The following is an 18,681-nucleotide window of genomic DNA, read 5'->3' as shown; positions in this document are numbered from 1 at the left end:
ATCCAACAAAGGGGTGGATGGGAAAAGTAAAAGTGGTTTTTATGAGAGACAGGTTTTTTTTCTTGCTCTTCCATAGTATGCAAACTCGCTGAATATACATTTGCTATGAATAGTACACAACACATAATATTTTGATTAATTTAAACTTAAGTTACAAGCGAAAGAAAGCAAGAAAGTAAAGTCATGAAGACTGATATCAAACACATGCATAAACCTATACCCATAATTAACTTAAGCGTTGGCGCTGGGCTGATGCCTCGCTTTTTCCTTCTCCTTCACCTCGCTTCCCTGGGTCTTGTCATAAGCTTCATGAATATACCAAGAGAAAAAAATAATCATCAGCCCAGGATTATAAGTAGGAAGGCTACTTAATTTTCACTTCGATCCCAACAAAGGGAATGAGACAATCAAAGAAGGCAAAAAACACAAAACAAAAAGGTAGTCAGTCATGTTTGATAAACAATAAACCTGGGTGATTGACATGGATGAAATTATCCGTCTCAGTCTTAGGATCGGATTGGTTTCCACCATAAATCCCACCAAATCCTTCCTCATCAGACCGCGTAGCATACCCTTCCCCAAACGAATGAGACATCACATCCCTTCACAAAATTAATCTCAGGATACAACTTAATTAATTAGAAAACCCAATAAGAAAATATATACATGATAATTAGATTAGATATATTATCAGAACTCACCCATGAGTAGTTTCCTCATTCGGTTTCTGAGTCTTGTCCATCTTATGAGCACTATCCCTATCAGGTTTGGTGCAGAATCTAACTGCGGAAGTTTCCCGACCGAGGTTGGAAGAGAGAGATCGTGGGAATGAAGCTGGTTGGTAGGTTAAAACCGTCTTGATTGTGTGAATCATCTTTTTTCTGTGTCGATATTTAAAAGCTTATAGCAAAGGTAGAGAATGGTATTATTATGATTTCGACAGGGCACGATAAGTTAAGATATCTGCAACACTGTAACAACGCAATCTTAACACTTGCTATACATGCTCCAGGAAAATCTAGTATTTTCATGACACGACATCTGGTGTCTATTGGACACATGTCCTTCCACATAAACCCTTGCGTGTCACAACGTGGCTATTGAACATTTGAGCTTTTAGCATGCATGCTACTTCAATTCAGCTTTGCAGACAGTACAGTACGCTAATGGAACAACCGAACAAACGCCACGTTCTAGTCAGGTAGCCCCTGTGATGAAATTTTTTTTAATATATACAACCGTTGCACTGATTCGGTCATATTATTATTTTTGGTAAACAATTCGTTTATTTTATAATTATGTATTTATAATAATAAAATTATTATTTTTCTCTTTTCAAATATAATCGATTTTATAATTTATTTATAATAATAAAATTATTTTTTTTCTCTCTTTTCTCTGTCTTCAAATATTATCGATTGATATGGAAAAGATATAAATAATTTTATCATTAAAAATAATATAATTATAATAGATCATTACATCGAATATTCGGTGCAATAGATGTATGGAAAATTGCTCTCCTGTGGTGGATAAAGTGTTTATAAATCTAAGGGTAACACGTGGATGAATTAAGTCAGCCACATACCGTAGACTCGTGAGTAACATTTGAACGACATAATCATATATAACACCAATAAACACGTTAGCAAAAAATTACTATGCGAAACCGCCGCTGAAATTGAGATATCATTTAAAGACAAAGAGATCCAATATCTGAAGTTTTTGTTTGTATATTATATGGATGATCCGATCCGCAGGGACCATGATTGGATCCCACGAGTGAATAGAAAATTGGATCTCACCTGAATCGCCCCATCTATCTTCCTGAGGAGAAGACATGTGATGATTTTCTCTTCTAACATTCTTCGATAATTGTGTTATTTTTTTCTTTTCTTTTTATTTTTCAGGTGATGGAGCTCACAAATTTATCTCTAGAATATGAGATAACTTATCTCCTTTAATATGAGATTAATAAAATCCTAAATATTATCCTGTTTTATTTAATATGATATGTTCATATGCAAGAATTATAATTATATAAAAATAAAATAATAATAAATAATTTTGTAACTATTTATCTATTATTATTTTTCTTTTCTTTTATCATTATTAGTTCATCTTTATATAATTACAATTTTTCAACATAATCATGCAATCTTATGTTAAATAAGACATGAGTGGATCGGGACGATGACACAGCATATTCAGCACAGTTTGTCTCAGTCTTTTCTTTTTTGATAATTTTGATCGCACAGTTCGAATTCTCACTCCTTCAAGATTTCAGTGGAAGATTACAGTTACTCTAAAGAAAAAGGTACATGACAAAGAACAAGAAAGATTGTTCGCCTCGTTCTTCCTATATTGTCAAAGATGGAACGGATAAAGCATTGCTCGAAATTTTAAGAAGCAAACGGTTAACGATTAATTCCCTTGGCTTCATGTAAGAACTGCTAATTCGAGATAAAAAAGGATGACGTAAAGTTTAAAATGCTATAAATGTTCTCTAAACATTAAATCTTTCGAAAATTAAAATATTAGGTAAAAGCACATAAGTAATTTGCTAAATGATTTGATCAAACTAGTTTTTTCACGATTCATATGGCCATATTGGTGATCTCTCATGTATGGGGGAACAAACTCTTTTGACATTTGACAAATGAGAATGTTGATCGGAAAATTCACAATAAGATAATTAACTCGAGATATATAGTCTTTTTAATTGAGTTCTAAACTGAATCAGAATGAGAGATTCAAATATGTTTCCCAAATGGGTTATAAATGAATTGATCAAACTAGTTTTTTCACGATTCATATGGCCATATTGGTGATCTCTCATGTACGGACAAACTATTTTGACATTTGACAAATGAGGACGTTGATCGGCAAATTGACAATAAGATAATTAACTCAAGATATATAGTCTTTTTAATTGAGTTCTGAACTGAATCAAAATGAAAGATTCAGATATGTTTCCCAAATGGGTTAAGCACATTGATCTAAAGGAGATAAATGAGATAATGGTATGGATCAAAGCTCTGCTAGGTCTCCGACTAGCCTTAGACGAGCTGAGGGTGCTAAAGGGGGAAGATGAGTGTGGGCTACGATTATGGCTCTCGAGTAAGTTTGGCAATGTAACGATAGTGGAGAGTATAATGTGGAAGATGAATAGTAAAGGAACTAAGACTCCTTTTTTATAAGAGGTTAGAGATTCCATCCTGGTGCATAAAGTATGAAGCCATAACCGTTTTGGTCGAGCAATCTCTTCTCTTTGCTTTGTTCAATAGAGTCTTACCAAACAAGACCGGCTTCTGACCAATCCGTGAAGGGTTGTGAAGTTGGACCGCGCGCCAAATAAGGATGCAAGAACAGGAGCTCCTCTATCCACAACATCCATCTAAAAGGGATGCATTTACCTGAGCGTTTCACCAAAAAGAAGCATTCCTCCAATCGGCTTATTTGCCTCTCTTCTGTGGCACTAGCCCTATAGACCCCACTAGGCATGAGGTAGCATGGCCCATCACGTGTCAAGGGCCATATTTTCAAGGAAAATGTGGGGGGAAACGCGTGTACAAGGGAGCTATGTACTCCACGTGTTAAATAAAAGCGAACCTTTTGGGCAGTATAGGCCCTGGCTGCATAGGTTCATCCAGCCAGACCAAAACAAATTCATAACGCAATTTATACTAACAAGAGGACTTGAATTTCATTATTTTGTAGTGACATCACCCTCAATATGTTAAGATTGGCGACAGATCTATTTTGAACAAGCCATTAAACTCAATTCGTTGACTCATTTTAGGCTTAATTCAAGGGTTTATCCCTCATTTTTCTTGTACACACACCTCACACTCTTGTGAAAGCGCTTAGTCTATACACCGGGAGGGACCATGTAGGCGTGGCAATTGGCAGAGATCATAGACTCTTAATGGCTTTGACAGAGACATTACTCGCCATAGAACACAAAAAGGAACCACTCCACCTTCTTCCTCCCTCCTCCGGTATCTCCAATTCTCCAAACTTACCTAGTTTTTATCCTACTTCTACAATGCTTTTACACACCTTCCCATCTAAGCTTAGAAGTATGGTGAGCTCTAGCACACTTAGATCTTAATTAGAGCTTTGATAGTCTATATCATAATTCTCTTGGACTATTGTTACATTAATATATCATTCTTTATGTGGGAGACAATCATAATCGCTAGACATCATCATTCTCTTAATCTTATTTAAGGTCAGGTTCCATGTAATGTTATTGCAGAATATGTTTCATATATGATGTAATGATTCCCACATTTTTTAAAGGGAGTTAACGATTATTTAGGACAGTGATTTGAACTTGTTTCTTACTTTTATTTTTTTATTTTTTTAAAATAACTTTATATTTTGTGCTTAAACGACGATAATCTCCCATTAAATGTTGGGGTTGGATCCCAAAATCTTAACCTCTTAAAAAGAATTTAAAGTTTTACCAATATATTTTAATTAACACTCCTTTTTCAATAACAATTCCTGAAGTAGACCTAAATGACTCCTAAAAAATGAATTACTCTAAAGTGAAAATAAATAGCGTTAACCCTGCGCGATTAGAAACAAAATTCTCTTACCACCATTAATTTCTTTAGATTATATTCCCCATTTTCCTTTAACTACTTTGATTACCAAGAAGGTTGGTATAAAGTTTTTTTGATCAAAACCATAAACCATTCCGTTATATCCAATCTCTCGGTCCCTGCAGAAAGGAAAAAGAATTTCACACTTTTCCTTTCGAGAAAAAAAGGATTAGGAAAAGCCTATTGATTAGAGTTTTCTCCAAACCTTCGGGAAAAGCATGAAAAAAAGTCTTGAATGGCAAAATTCCATCGTCACCCCACCGAAAAGGGCAATCTCGTAGTTCTTGGTCTGTGAAGATACGTTATTACACCATTTGTGAAGGTCTCTACTTATGCTCGCTACTTAGGACAGTTAAGGTTTCTACCGCCATTTAACGGGCCTTCCATTTAAAGCTTATAACACTTCTCCTTCTGACCTTACAGCACCGGGCATGTCTTAGACTCTATACATCATGTTACCACTTAGCAGAGTCTTGTAATTTTAATAAACAGTCGCTACCCCCTGGTATGTGCTGCTTTCCTAATCATAAGATAGGAGAGCACCCATTCTCGAAGTTACGGGGTTATTTTGCCGAGTTCCTTCGACATGGTTCTCTCAAGCGCTCTAAGTATCTTGCAACTCTCTCTCAATGAGTCAACAAGATTAGATACAGTTTAACATTTATTAAACAACTGAAAGGAAAATCATGCAATAAAGTTGAGGCAAATTGATTACATCACAATAAGGGTACTCTATCACCCAATCCTAACAATTTAGCTCATTCTTGGGTGGAAAGAAACAACAAAAAGAAAATAAGATTCCATAGATCTAAGATAAGAAAAACAGGGACGTTGCTGTAGCACTGCTTTCGCAGCAACCATGAGCTCCACCATCATCAACCTTGCCTCAACCGCCGGAATAGTGCAGGGATCCACCGTATTCAATGATGTCTCTATCAAACCCTAGCCTCACCTTTGATCTGTTAGATCTCTCTTAATAAATCCTCAAACTCTCTCTAAGTGTTTCGCGGCTTGGATCTCCTCCAAAAGCCCACCTTCTCTCTAAAAGAGAGGTTGTCCAGCCTCAGAGAGAGACTCTCCAACCCGTTTGATGTGTGTAGGCTTCCTCTTTTTATAGACTTTGATGAATTGGGCTTTAATCAGCTCTTCAAATCCATTACAAATCATGTTCAAATCTGCTCTGTTTTGCTGCAGCTACAGCTAGCTTGATTTGCTTAAAGATTCTTTCCTTTTTGCTGCAGATATGATTGAAGATACAACTCTGTATTGCTATAGCGCTGAAGATTCTTTCCTTATTTGCTGCATATATGATTGAAGATACAACTTTGTTTTGCTACAGCGCTGATCAGGGACAGAGCATAAATGCTGCTGCATATCTTCTCCAAATCTTTCCAAATATACTTCAGATTTGATTTGGATTTGTGGAATCTAATTTGTTGGAGATTTGATTAGGATTTCTTGGAGATATATCAGTGATTATTCAGATCTGAACACTTGTCTACGTCCTAAGAAGCTTCCCTCCAATAATTTGGGCTTGGGTCCATAGCTTGCTGGTGATGATATCAATCACATGCACTGCTGACCTCATCTTCAATGCTACAGCACTGATGTCCGATGCTACAACACTGACCTGCAATAAAACAACAAATGCAATAAATGATTCTAACATTCAAATTATCTTCAAATATCCACACTTATCATATTTCTCATTTAAATCATGAAAATATAGAATTTATGCATTAATCATATAAAATCAAGAGAATTATGCATATCTATGGCACCAAAACATCACATATAAGCCTGAAAATAACTCTCCACCAGAGAGTTAGTCTAGGTAGTACCAATTCATTTTTATAAGCTATCCCCAACTGTAGAGTCATATACTTGTACAGTATTTGAAATCCCTCTCTTTCGGGTGTGTATTCGATTCATTCATGTACCCTTCCACTGGAAGCCTGCGAGGAGCCACTCTTTGTACGTGCCTCTTTGCACCGACGATCACTCATCGCCCTCGTCAGCCACCGGGATATTATACCGACAGACAGACATAATTCTGTAGTCAAAGAAACTTCGTCACTTTTGTGTACCCATCGAACGGCAACCCTTACAGGGCTTCCTTAGGGATCAATTCACTCCATGTAGATTTACTGAACGCATAAAGCCTTCCACTGGCAGGAAATCGTGTTTTTCGCAAGATTTCTTATTACTCATATCAGCATTTTCACTTTTGATATCTCCGGGTGTTGTCACTAAACACCCTCCCCGATTGATAAAATGTCCCACTACAGACACTTGAACAACTTTCAAGGTCTCGTCGCTTCGGTGAATCACTTGAGCCTGATACATTTTTGGTGCCATAGAGCTAGACCAGTGAGGTATTACGCTTTCTTCAAAGGATGGTTGTTTCCAAGGCCCCCTTCCTAGTTGTCATTGTCTAGTCATTTCCTTTTCCATTAAGTGATTGCTTAGGGACCTTAGCATACGATATGGGTTATTTCCCTCTCGACTTTGGATCTTAAAATCCTTAAAGTTTGTCTGTACAAACGATTTAGGCTTGTATTCAGAGTTTCCCTAGGGTTGGTAAGGCGAAATGGGGCTACCCTAACCCATTGAGTGCTCTACCTCGGGTCATCGACATCATACACTCTACTGAAATAGATTTTGTAGAAAACCAGCTATATTGGTTTGGCCTTTCACCCCTAGCCACAAGTCATCCCCATAATTTGCCACATACATGGGTTCGATCCTCCAAGGCCAGTTAGAGCTCTCTTCTACCTACTCATGGGTAGATTGATCGATTTCGGGTCAAATAGGAAGAATGAGAAAATTCCACATCTGAAAGGCGCCTACACCTAATGGCCTTAGCAGTTGTTCCCATTTTCTCGCTGACCTATCATGCAAAACGTACGCCGTTAGAGTGAGTGCACTTTACTAATAGAACCTCAAGTAAAGGCTCTAAGCTCCTTCGACTGATTGTTCGCATCGGATCTCTGGTTCTCTATTGCACTCCTTAAATAGAGTTCTTTTCACCTTTCCCTCATGGTACTTGTACAATATCGGTCATTGAGAAATACTTATACATAGAGAATGGTCCCCCTTTGTCGCATAAAAGTGATCCGAATTCTAACACGCCGCATTTTACTGGGAAAGATCGAACCATGGGAATGAATATACAAGGCTATCACCTTCTTTGGCCAGATCTTCCAACCTTTTCACAATTATAGTTCACTGCTTCCTTTAAATGGAAGGGGCCCTCTGGTTTTCCCATCATCCAATCCAAAACAAATCGAATGAAACCTGGCGAAAATGAAGTGAACATTTTGTTGCTGAGGAATTTCTTATACTTGAAAGAGAAACAAAGCTTCGTGTTTGTTTTTCTTCAAACCCTAATCAACCATCGCTCTCCTCTACTAACATGGTTTTGGCTGATTTTCCTTCCTTTAGCTACTAAGATGTTTCAGTTTGCTTAGTTTAAAAATCCAAAGAGCGAAGACTAGTCGCGTATCTTGGTTACGATTTCCCGATTAGAGATCCATGGATCACAGATGGTATCTCCCCATGGCCTTTCGCCTCTGAAAGCGTCCTTCTTTCTCAATGCACGACATCCATCCAATTCATTCTTGTCGTTCTTGTACCCAACAAGAAAATGCGGGAATGCGGCTTTTGCTTCAATCCCTTGCTTGTTCGCTTTGTGTAGGCTACACAAAGGGTACACTTCACACCAACCGAATCTCAATGAGAATCAGTACACACAACTACATCTCCTTCGAACCTTGATGTGAGCTGACACTTTCTCATTAGAGTGTTATAACTTATAACCTTACCTTAAATAACGAGAAAAACTTTTTTATTTGTTTACTCAACTCATAAAGGCAAACAAAAAAGCCTCAAATCAAAACGATTTCTCCTCTCCCATCAACGGAGGCCAAAGGTAGAAATGGGCGTTGCTTTCACATTAGCTCTCTCTCGTTAGCTGTTGCTTGTTTGGGTCGAGCTCAAACGTTAGCACAGCCTTTTCCTCTCTACGCTACGACCTTTCTTCTCTTACGAAATTTCTAGTTACAGAAATAGACCATTTCCAAATCGAAATCTTAGGATACCACCACTAATATAAGGATAAAGACCGGTGACTTGAACACCATCTAGGCATTCACCAAGCCTAAAACAACGCTTACTGATGAAGTCTACTGGATACACCATCCCTACTACTGCTGAATTGAAGAAAATAACGATTCTGATAAATATTCTTTTTTAGGAGTTAGGGAATCTAGGCCTAATCTATTAGAATAGGTCTAGGCTTATTTGGCAGGTCGAAGCCTAAAGACTTTCAAGGTCAAAACCATTTCACTCGAAAACCAGCTTTCAATACAAAGCTTAGGACAATTAGAGTTACTTATTTATTGCAGTTTTTGCAAACCACTCCTTAAAAACTCGATATAATTCTTTTACTAAACCTTTTTCTTCGTAAATACCTTCCTGGTTTTTAGATTGGTTTCCACAAATGAGACTGGTTAGAGCAATATTTCCTGTTACGGTAGTCCAACTTTCTCATAATTACAAAAATTAAACACCTAAATTATGCTATCATCTTAAATTTTTTCAATTTATACTCACAAATAGGAGTAAGTTGGCTTCTTCAGAATTTATATGAATTTCATCAACATGCGCCAGAATTTAGCTATCCCAACATGTTGTGTCTAAAGATTAAGGTTTTTCGGTGGGAGAAATACAAGATTGAATTTCTTAAAGAAACAATTAAGAATTGAAAAAATGGACATATGATTTCTCCTCCAGCTCCTACAAAATTTAAAGCTGGTTCGTCAAAACCATCCAAGTTTCAAGTAAATGTTAAAGCAAATACTAAAGAAAAGTACAAGAAGTTTTTGCAAACAACATTATCCTCCATAAGATCAAATTACGAATTAGAAGATATAGAGGTCGAAGTTGAGTTCAATCCTTACATAGAAAATGAAGATGACTATTAGAGACTAGACATGGACCCCAATTTGGCAGTCTTTAATTAAAGAGAAAAATATTATGTCCCTCAACAATGCATGAAGACAACTATTTTTATTAAAGAAAAAATTTCTTTAGAAAAGCAGAATATTTTGTCCCTTGCCGACGCATAAAGATAGACATGTTTGTCAAAAATTGTGGATTCAAGAGGTGTTGGACTCCGAAGATGTTTGAAGTGTGTTTTCCAATATTATAAGTACCCACATCTCCCTCTATGTAAGGCATGAGTTATAAGAGCTAGTTTAAAATGTGATAACAATATTGTCATCCCAAAAATAATTGTTTTCATTGTTTTAGAAGAAAGAGGACTTTGTGATCACCTTTTTAATTATAAGTTCTCGACTCTCTTTAGAAATATTGTAATCTACATATTCAAATATTTCCTGAAATATAAATGAACATTAATTATGTATTTAGGGGTGTAAATAGGTTAGGTTAGACTAGACTTTGGGTTAAATAGGTCAGGCCTGTGTAAAAAATATTGAATCTGGTCTGACCTATTAGTTTGTGTAGCCCCAAATTACAAGTATGGTTGACCTATATTTTAAAAATAAAAGCTTTGGTCTAGGTCTGTTAGCCTGTTTAAGCCTATTAAGCATTCAATAATTAAAATAATATTATTTATTATTCAAAATTATTAAAGTAATAATTTTATTTATATTATTTTAAATAAATAATATAATATAGGCCAGCTTGTAGGCTCATAGACTGATATGTATAAAAAAAAACCTATGACCTGTTTTCTAAATAAGTTTTTTTAAAAACTTAGGCGTGTTTTATTTTATTATTTGTAATAGGCCAAGTCTGGCCTAATATAGGTTAGGCCATGGGCCCCTATAAGCCGGCATACCCCATTTACACCCCTATGTATTTTATATCTTCATATTCAATATATATATATATATATATATATATATATATATATATATATATATATATTGTAGGTTAATCATACATTAGTATAAGGATAATAAATATTATATTTAGTTTTGGTCATTAATTCACTTGTGCCAATAACTCGTAGAGTTTAAAATTAAAACCATTAGATATAAATATAATTAATGATCAAAATTAAAAATTTAATTTACATATAAAAATAATAAAATGATCACAATCCCCCCTCCTCCCTCTCTATATATATTGAAATAAGTTGGGGTTAAAATTGTATTTAAACCCAAGTTTTTGTCAGTTATTGCAGATAAGTTATATGCATTTATTCTCAAAATGACATCGTTTTGGTATTGAAATCTTAAAAAATTATAAATATAAAGACTATCATAACCCTGAAATAAATTAAAATTACAAAAATACCTTAATTTTCGTTCCAAAACAACGTCGTATTAGACTTATAACAGATAACTTATCTGCAATAACTGCACAGAAAAAACGAACCTTATTTAAAATTGACCTATCGCAAGTAATATACAATACATTGCAACTTTCTTGCATTGTTCGTCTAGACTTTACCTAATTGGAACGTGGTTGTTCGGCTTTCAATGCAGCTACCTCGATTCCCTTATCCGGGGAGTGCAAGCAGGTGATAATATGGTTTGCTTACTTTATTTTTTTATTTTTTTTAAGAGAAAGCCAAAATAATTTCGGTTGTTTTCGTCTGAATCGAAAAACATTGGATAACGAATGAACTGGGTTGCATCAAAGAAGCCCAGGCCCAATTAAGTATTCCTCAACGAATTGGAAACGAAACAAGTCCAAATTAATATTTTGCACAGGTTGATAACCTTTGATGCGATAATGATGTATCAGCTAGACCTCAGGATGATGGTCATTTCCGCATTATAACTTAATATAATAGTGTTTCTTTAGCGTAAAACTCGAAATGTCATTTAACAAAATCAATCATATTATATGTTAAGAGTTATCGGTATGATCGATTTTATGTATCCAAAGATAAGATAATGGGTTCGATTTCGGAAGATGACAACCCCCTAATAAAAAATGGAGAGACTTAAATTATTTATTGAGATCCATTAGAACTTTTAATACGTGTTAATATCTACCCAAAATAAAATTATCATAAATTATTATTATTATTATTATGAAAAAAAATTACTTTTTTAAATGATGGTCATTTTAGTTAAATTAATTTTTTTATTTAAAATTTAAATTAAAAAATACTCACTTTTTGCCGCAATAATTTTCATTGTTTATCTCTTTCTTTCATTTAAAATAATAATAGGATATAACCCAATGCCAAGTTTGATAACGTGTGGCAAAACACAAAATCCTATTATTATTGTTGTTGCTATTATTTAATAACATGAGGATATAACCGAATGCCAAAGTTTGATTGCTTATAGTGGTGGCAAAACGAGTCTAACCCATCGAGTTGGCATGTTTAACATGCACAAAAGACAAGTTGGATTGGAATTTCTAACCCGTCAACCCATTTGAATCCAATTTATATAAGAGCGAGTTGAAACCCAGGTTGATCCATCGGGTTATTTAAAAAAAATTAAATTAAAAATATTTTTATACTTTTTTGTCTTTACTTAATACCTTTAATATTTATTGTGAGTATAATTTTTGAAAAAAAAGTATTTTTAATATTTTGGCAATTTGGCGAGATAGAACGGGTTAAAGAGGTGAATGGAGAATTTTAACCAACTTTCAAAATTGAAACCAGACGGATTGAGGCATTTTATGACAAATTGATGGGGGACGAGCGAATTAGCCACTTTGTCTAACAGAACTTCAATACAACCAATGTACTAAAAGTGCATAGATGGTTCATTTATTTTAGGATATCTAGGCGAATCATAGGATTCTATAAATTTGTGTATAATTCACCTACGTATCCTGGAATAAATACAATAGTAGAGCCACATTGGGTGGAGTGAGTGCCTTGGTCCTAGATTATTTTTAAAAATTAACTACATTTTAAATATGGCTAAATAACCTTTCACATTTTAATATTTGACACTAATTAAATTCTCTTTAATCCTAACTGAATTGAGAGTGACACTCCAAGAATAAATGAACTACTGAATGCATTGGCTTCACCAAGGTGTGTTTGGTACATGTTTTCTTTTGGGATAAATGGGGAAGTGTGGGTGGGTATTGGAAAATATCATGTTTGGTACAAGTTTATGAAAAAAAATATATACAAAATAATGTTGCCTAGAAAACTATATCTGTGTTGATTTTGTGCTGAATGTCACTGTTCCAAAATACCACTTGAGATGTGGTATTTTGAGAAAATCGAAAAAGTAGAAAACTGATGGACCAAAGTGACCCTGGTGAGTTCTCAGAATATTGCTCCTCATTCTTTCCTTACGAGGAGAGAGAAATAAATTAGGAGAGAGAAAAATAATGGTGTTTTCTATATCTTTCCTATGGTAACGTACAAATCTTCCACCTCATCTTCTTTTTTATGGCCCTTTTTCTTTCCCCTCATCAAAGCGAGAGGAATTAGAAGAGGAAGAAGGTTATGGAAGATGCTATATAATTTTGTTGAGCTTGAGAGAGTTGTAACCATGTATTCATCGTCTGTCTCCAACGATGTCGCTTCTGGGTATGAGGATATGGTTGACCATTTCTTGGTTTAGGCAATGAATCTTTTAAAAAAATTATAACGTGGTGTTTTTGTTAATTCAACCTATTTTTCCATTACTAATTTACTTTCAACCAAACGAAGACTTTGCAATTTTAAGGGAATGTATTGGATTGAGATTTCAAAGGATTTTAATTTATTGTTTTTTGACAAAAAAATCAGTTGGTGTTCGATTAGGATTTTAATGGATTGAAAAAAAGTCATGTGGTATTCGATTAGGATTTTAAAGGATTATTTTAGAATATATCCAAATCTGTTGGTATTCAATCAGGATTTTAAACAATAGAATCACAATATCATGGTATTCAAAAATCCGACGATTTTAATGGATTTTCTATTGGTGTGGATTTCGTGAGTCTTTTTAGTGAAAAATATAAATAGGATGCCTCTCTCACAATCTCACCCTAACCCCTAAGATTTCTTGAGATTCTTCTATTGCAGTGTTTTATTCTTCCTTTGGCAGATTGACTGCTCGAAATTGAGTTCCGCCATGGGTGTTTCGTCAAAAAACATATTTTGAGCGATTTTCATCACAAAACAACCAAGAAACAACAAATTAACGAGAAATTTTGAAAGTTTAAAAAGTGATTTTTCAAGCTATGGGTCGCAGTTTTTCTTGGCACTAAAACGTGTGATTTTTGTATTAAAAACAACATAAAACAATGACAAAATAACAGGGGAACTAAAACCCCCAAACCAATCTTCGTTTTACATCAATGAAATAATATAAATTTAAAGAAAGATTGAAACTTTCATAATATGAACCCTATATTTCGTAACAATACATTCATGAACGAAATTTCTTCACTATAGGAAACGATTTCAAACAATTTTATGTCAATAGATAACTAAAAGCTTGTTTCTCAAAAGTCGCAAAGCAATTTAAGGTTTCAATGTATCGATTGAAAAAATTTGAGAATTTTTCTAAATTTTCATGTAATTAAACCTAATATACGATTAGAAAACTCTCATCACGTAATACAAAAACCCCAAGATTTTCAAGTTCAATTGAAAAAAATTCCAAAAGAAATTTTATCATGAACTTTAGGTTCTATATGATAATTTAGAATTACTTTTATAATTAAAAAAATTGGGTCTTATAATCATATATGTAAAAAGCTGTTGTTTAGTAATTTTGAATGTTTGTTAAAAATTATATTATGTTTTACTGATTGAGAAAATTATATTAGATTTTACTTTTTTTATTAATTTCATTGCATTTCTTTGTTATTTTTTTATGGAGAAGATTATACTTACAACCTATTTTAGTTTATAATCTTTTACAACCATATCTTAACCGTTGATTTCCGTCAATCAATGATTATTATTTTCGCAAATCAAACTCATTAATTAATATTTAATTTGCAATTAATGATATCCGTTGATTGAGGGAAATCAACAGTTAAGATATGGTTGTAAAATGTTGTAAACAAAAATAGGTTGTAAGTATAACCTTTCTCTTTTTTTATTGATTTTTGTAATTTTGAATGTTTGTTAAAAATTCATATGATTTTTTAAGATCTTATAAATTCGTATTGTCCTTTCAAATCTTATAAATTCTATTAAAATCATTTAAAATCCAATCTTATGAAATCTTGATTGTAAAAAATATATTTAAAAAGTCTTTAAAGTTTCTCCAATTTTAAGTAATCTTTTAAAATCTATAAGATTTTTTAGCTCAAAAAAGTCTTTTACAATTCTAATCCATACATCCCCTTAAATAAATTTTTTCGATAATATTTTGATCAATCAAATTATTTTTTTTTTAATTTTTTTTATCAAACTTATTTTCTTACCATATTTCAATTAATTATGATTTTTCGGTAAAAGAAAATATCTCCTCAAGTAAATGCTTCCAAATTTTTGTTCCCACTTTGCCACCCTTCTAGATGTTTGAACGTAATGACCACGCAACCTTGAATTGTATCTTTGCCGTCCACACCTCAGAATGTTTGAACGTAATGACCACGCAACCTTGAGTTGTATCTTTGCCGTCCACACCTCAGAATGTTTGAACGTAATGACCACGCAACCTTGAGTTGTATCTTTGTCCATTCATACATGTAACAAATATTTCGTGCATCAAATATATCCAATTAATTATATATTTTTCATATTTAAAAAAAAATCATTTTTTTTTAAATTTCATCTCATTGAATTTTTTTAGAAAAAAATATATTATTTTAAATGATGTAAAATTATATTATTTTAAATGAGAAAAAGAAATAAATCATGAAAGAATTGACAAAAATAATAAAAATGTAAGTCTCATCTATATCTATTTATGTGAGAGAAATGACCCGAGATATATAATTTAAAAAGATAAATATTTTTTTCAAAATTTTATCTCTTTGAAAAAAATATACACAATTAGACACATCTGATGCACCATAAATTTCCTCTCAAACACCGCCATGACTCTACTATTTTACAAAATTACCCTCTATTATTTAAAAGGAAATACAGCTAACAAACAGCAACGTCTCACCGATAAATGAGCCGCACCTAACGTTACACGTCACCAACTTTCCACCGTCACGCACAAGTAATCTCAGCCGTCCATTCCACAAAAAATCCATTATAAAACACAGGTTAGGGTCTCTTAATTTTTCATTGAAGCTTCTCCTAGGGTTTCCCCCTTTTGTTATTCCTTCTACATCTCTATTTCTCCTACAAATAAAGTTAGATCTTGTTCTGTTTGTGTTTCTGTTACAGTTTTCTTGATAGGATCTGATCGGATCAGATCGAGATCCTCAAACCGATAATGGAAACGCTTGGGTACGACTTACCTTTGATGTATTTTTATTTTGTTATCAATTACTTATTTTGCAGGTCTTTCAGAGATATGAAGTCTGGCGTCTCAGATCTGCGGTCGAGAAGTGTGAGCTAGTTGTATGGTATCACGGATCTTGAGGTTTTGTTTTGCAGGTATGACGGAGAATCGTGTCTAGAACGCGGATCTATGAATGAATCGAGGTGCTTCCACTTTGTGGATTGATATGTTATCTCAACCGTAGATCTGTCGTGATTGTTCGGTAATTCGCTGCGATCAACCGGCTACATATGTTGCAGATCTCAGATGTTGTAATTATAGTTTATGGTGTGAAGCTGCGAGGAGGAAATTATGTGAATGTAAGATTTTGGGATGAAGTGGCTCAAGGTTCTTGTCCTGAGCGATCTTGTCATCCGACCTTTGCCATGTCAGGTGCGCTTGCATGGCAGGTCAAACACAATCTTAATAAAAAAAAGTTTTATTGTTTTGGGGGTAGATCGCACGGGAGTTTCCCGGGATCTCCCCGTCGTGTGTTATGGGGGAGATCGCACGGGAGTTGCCCGGGATCTCTCCCTCGTGTGGTGTGTCCTCTGCTCCTTGCTCTTTTTCGTTATGCCCTTCACTAAACCCTAATTGTCGCTCGACTCCATAATACAACTCTGGACGGGATGGATACATCATCAGACTCGCTTCGCCTCCAATCAATTAAGGTATTACCTATTAATTTACATTTTGAAGGGTTGCCGTTATCAATTCTATAATCGGTATGAGGCGTTATAAATGACAAAACCAACAAACTGCTCTCATAATTGTTTATGGCTATTAGGCATCATCTAATTTTCAAGTTATGTCTAATTGAATGATATGGTAATTTCTAAGATTTGGTAATTTGTTATTGGCAGAAAATGCTTAGGGGAGTTTCTTCCATAATTTCCATCTGAAAGGTAATAGGGTTCCAAGTAAAATTCTGAATTATATTATCCCTTAATAATTATCTAATGAAAAATAACAGGGTGTTCGGTAAATTTATTTTACAAATTATGCTTCTTGGGCAAGCTAATCGTGACCAAGCTCTTTTAAAATATTTAAAAGTTTATTTTCTGCGACATTCTTATTTACGGTGTAGCTGCAATGGTTATGTTCATTTGGGCAAGTAAAAGAACTTATAACGGTGTCATCTTTTTCGTTGTACGTTCGTGTTAAACTAGTCTTTTATTTCCATTAAAGATGGAGTCCACTTTGTACATGTACATATGTAAAAATTCAAATTCCGCCCCGACTTTCAACAGCTGTAAAGCAGCCATATAGTTTTGAAAGCATGTATTGCCAGGTGAAGATCATAAGCCTGTATATTATCGGTTTTGCTGCTGGAGATAAGCTTGTATATTATCAATTTTTTTGTGGACGCAATATGGCTTGGGAGCTCTTGGGGATATTCTTCATCAAAATCTTATTCCACATCTACTGTTACGGTGAAGATATCTTCGGTACTGCTTAATTTCAGCAATGAAATATTTCATAGTTTTCGTTGTTTCTGTACCGTTGTTTTGTGTAGTTCATATTCAATTATTTTTCGCTTCAATTCTGTGAATTGTGTAAATTTAAATTGCTCATGTCCATTCATGTGATGCATCTTCTGGTCCTCTAATCATTTCAGTGAAATTGTATTGGTAGCTCGAGGACAAAAAATATCACGGTCGGAACTATTGACGCTTTTACTTTATTTCACAATTTTCATGTTCAAGTATAGCAGCGAATTATTTTGTAATACTGAGGTATTCTGTAAAATAATATCACGGTCGGAACTATTGAGCTATACTGAGGTATTCAAGTATAGTGTTCAGAGATGTTCCGTGTAATTGTGGTAGAAATGGAAGCTGTACTTGTGAGGTTAAAATTTCAGATACGTGGATGTCTTTGTTTAAGATTATTTTCGTTTTTTGACTGCATGCTTTTTACTGTTCTAATTCATCAAGATTAGTCTTTGAATTATTTTGTTAATGTATTTGAAAGTTTTGTTCGTGTGAGATTTATCTAAAAAGTTGCCGTAGTAATTGTAAAAAATGTTCATAATCATGCAGTCTTTGTTCGTTTATTGTTATGTATTTGAATTATTTCGTAATGTATTTGTGAGATTTACCTAAAACGTTGCCGTAGTAATTGTAAAAAATGTTCATAATGATGCAATCTTTGTTCGTTTATCTCCTCTTAAAGCTATGACAAATATCTCGCTTGAATCCCTCTATTTTGCTGCTTATGATATTCACTAATTGATTGGATATTTTGTTTGGAATTGATATTCCGAACTGGACCCGCATGTAATGTCTTGTTGAAATTTATCGAATTTTAATTTAATTTGCAGGCCCATCTAGGCTCATAAATTGTTGTTTCGAGTCGTTTTTTCGTTAGAAATAATCGTGTAATTCGAATGATTTTGATGTGGCGTCCAATTTCTCAGTAATAATGGCCAAGTACATCTTTCTAATCTTTTTTGAAGTGTGTTTTAATTACAAATATGTTTCTTCAACGGGGTTATGAAATATGGTTAGCATCCCAAAAAAATAGATTTAGGATATTGTTACATCAAACTTTTCAGCAATTTTTCTTTCTTTCAGCCTAATTTTTTTTTTATTCAGATTAGAGTTATAGTGGATTAATAATAGTGAAAAAAATGATAATATGAATATTTTATCTAAAAAAAATGTGGT

The 18,681-nt window shown here is 33.9% G+C and overlaps 1 protein-coding gene and 1 long non-coding RNA gene across 2 annotated transcripts; one reads left to right on the top strand and one right to left on the bottom strand.

Moving 5' to 3' along the window:
• Positions 1-30: 30 nt before the first annotated feature.
• LOC133288594 (uncharacterized) lies at positions 31-970 on the bottom strand. Its single transcript, XM_061486397.1, has 3 exons — positions 702-970; positions 469-602; positions 31-305 (listed from the first exon to the last, which is right to left on the bottom strand). Exons 1-3 carry the CDS (start codon positions 872-874, stop codon positions 232-234), a joined length of 381 nt encoding a protein of 126 aa, XP_061342381.1. The 5' UTR covers positions 875-970; the 3' UTR covers positions 31-231.
• Positions 971-15,825: 14,855 nt separating this feature from the next.
• On the top strand, positions 15,826-17,940 carry LOC133288552 (uncharacterized). The gene is made up of 2 exons (XR_009748375.1): positions 15,826-17,460; positions 17,631-17,940. It is a non-coding gene; the product is annotated as an uncharacterized LOC133288552 (long non-coding RNA).
• Positions 17,941-18,681: the final 741 nt, after the last annotated feature.

Source organism: Gastrolobium bilobum, unplaced genomic scaffold (genome assembly GCF_033153095.1).
Source record: "Gastrolobium bilobum isolate Gb01-03AN ecotype WA unplaced genomic scaffold, APGP_CSIRO_Gbil_v1 utg728, whole genome shotgun sequence".
NCBI classification, from domain to species: domain Eukaryota; kingdom Viridiplantae; phylum Streptophyta; class Magnoliopsida; order Fabales; family Fabaceae; genus Gastrolobium; species Gastrolobium bilobum.
The sequence above is the reverse complement of the archived record's forward strand: the minus strand, read 5'-3'. Positions and strand labels throughout refer to the sequence as shown.

What these genes read in the sequence shown, in the direction of transcription:
- LOC133288594 (XM_061486397.1), bottom strand. Translation starts at nt 874, where the DNA reads ATGATTCACACAATCAAGACGGTTTTAACCTACCAACCAGCTTCATTC. An exon ending in AATGAGGAAACTACTCATGG is followed by an intron (nt 603 to 701) that starts GTGAGTTCTGAT and finishes AATTTTGTGAAG; the next exon opens with GGATGTGATGTCTCATTCGT. An exon ending in CATCCATGTCAATCACCCAG is followed by an intron (nt 306 to 468) that starts GTTTATTGTTTA and finishes ATATTCATGAAG; the next exon opens with CTTATGACAAGACCCAGGGA.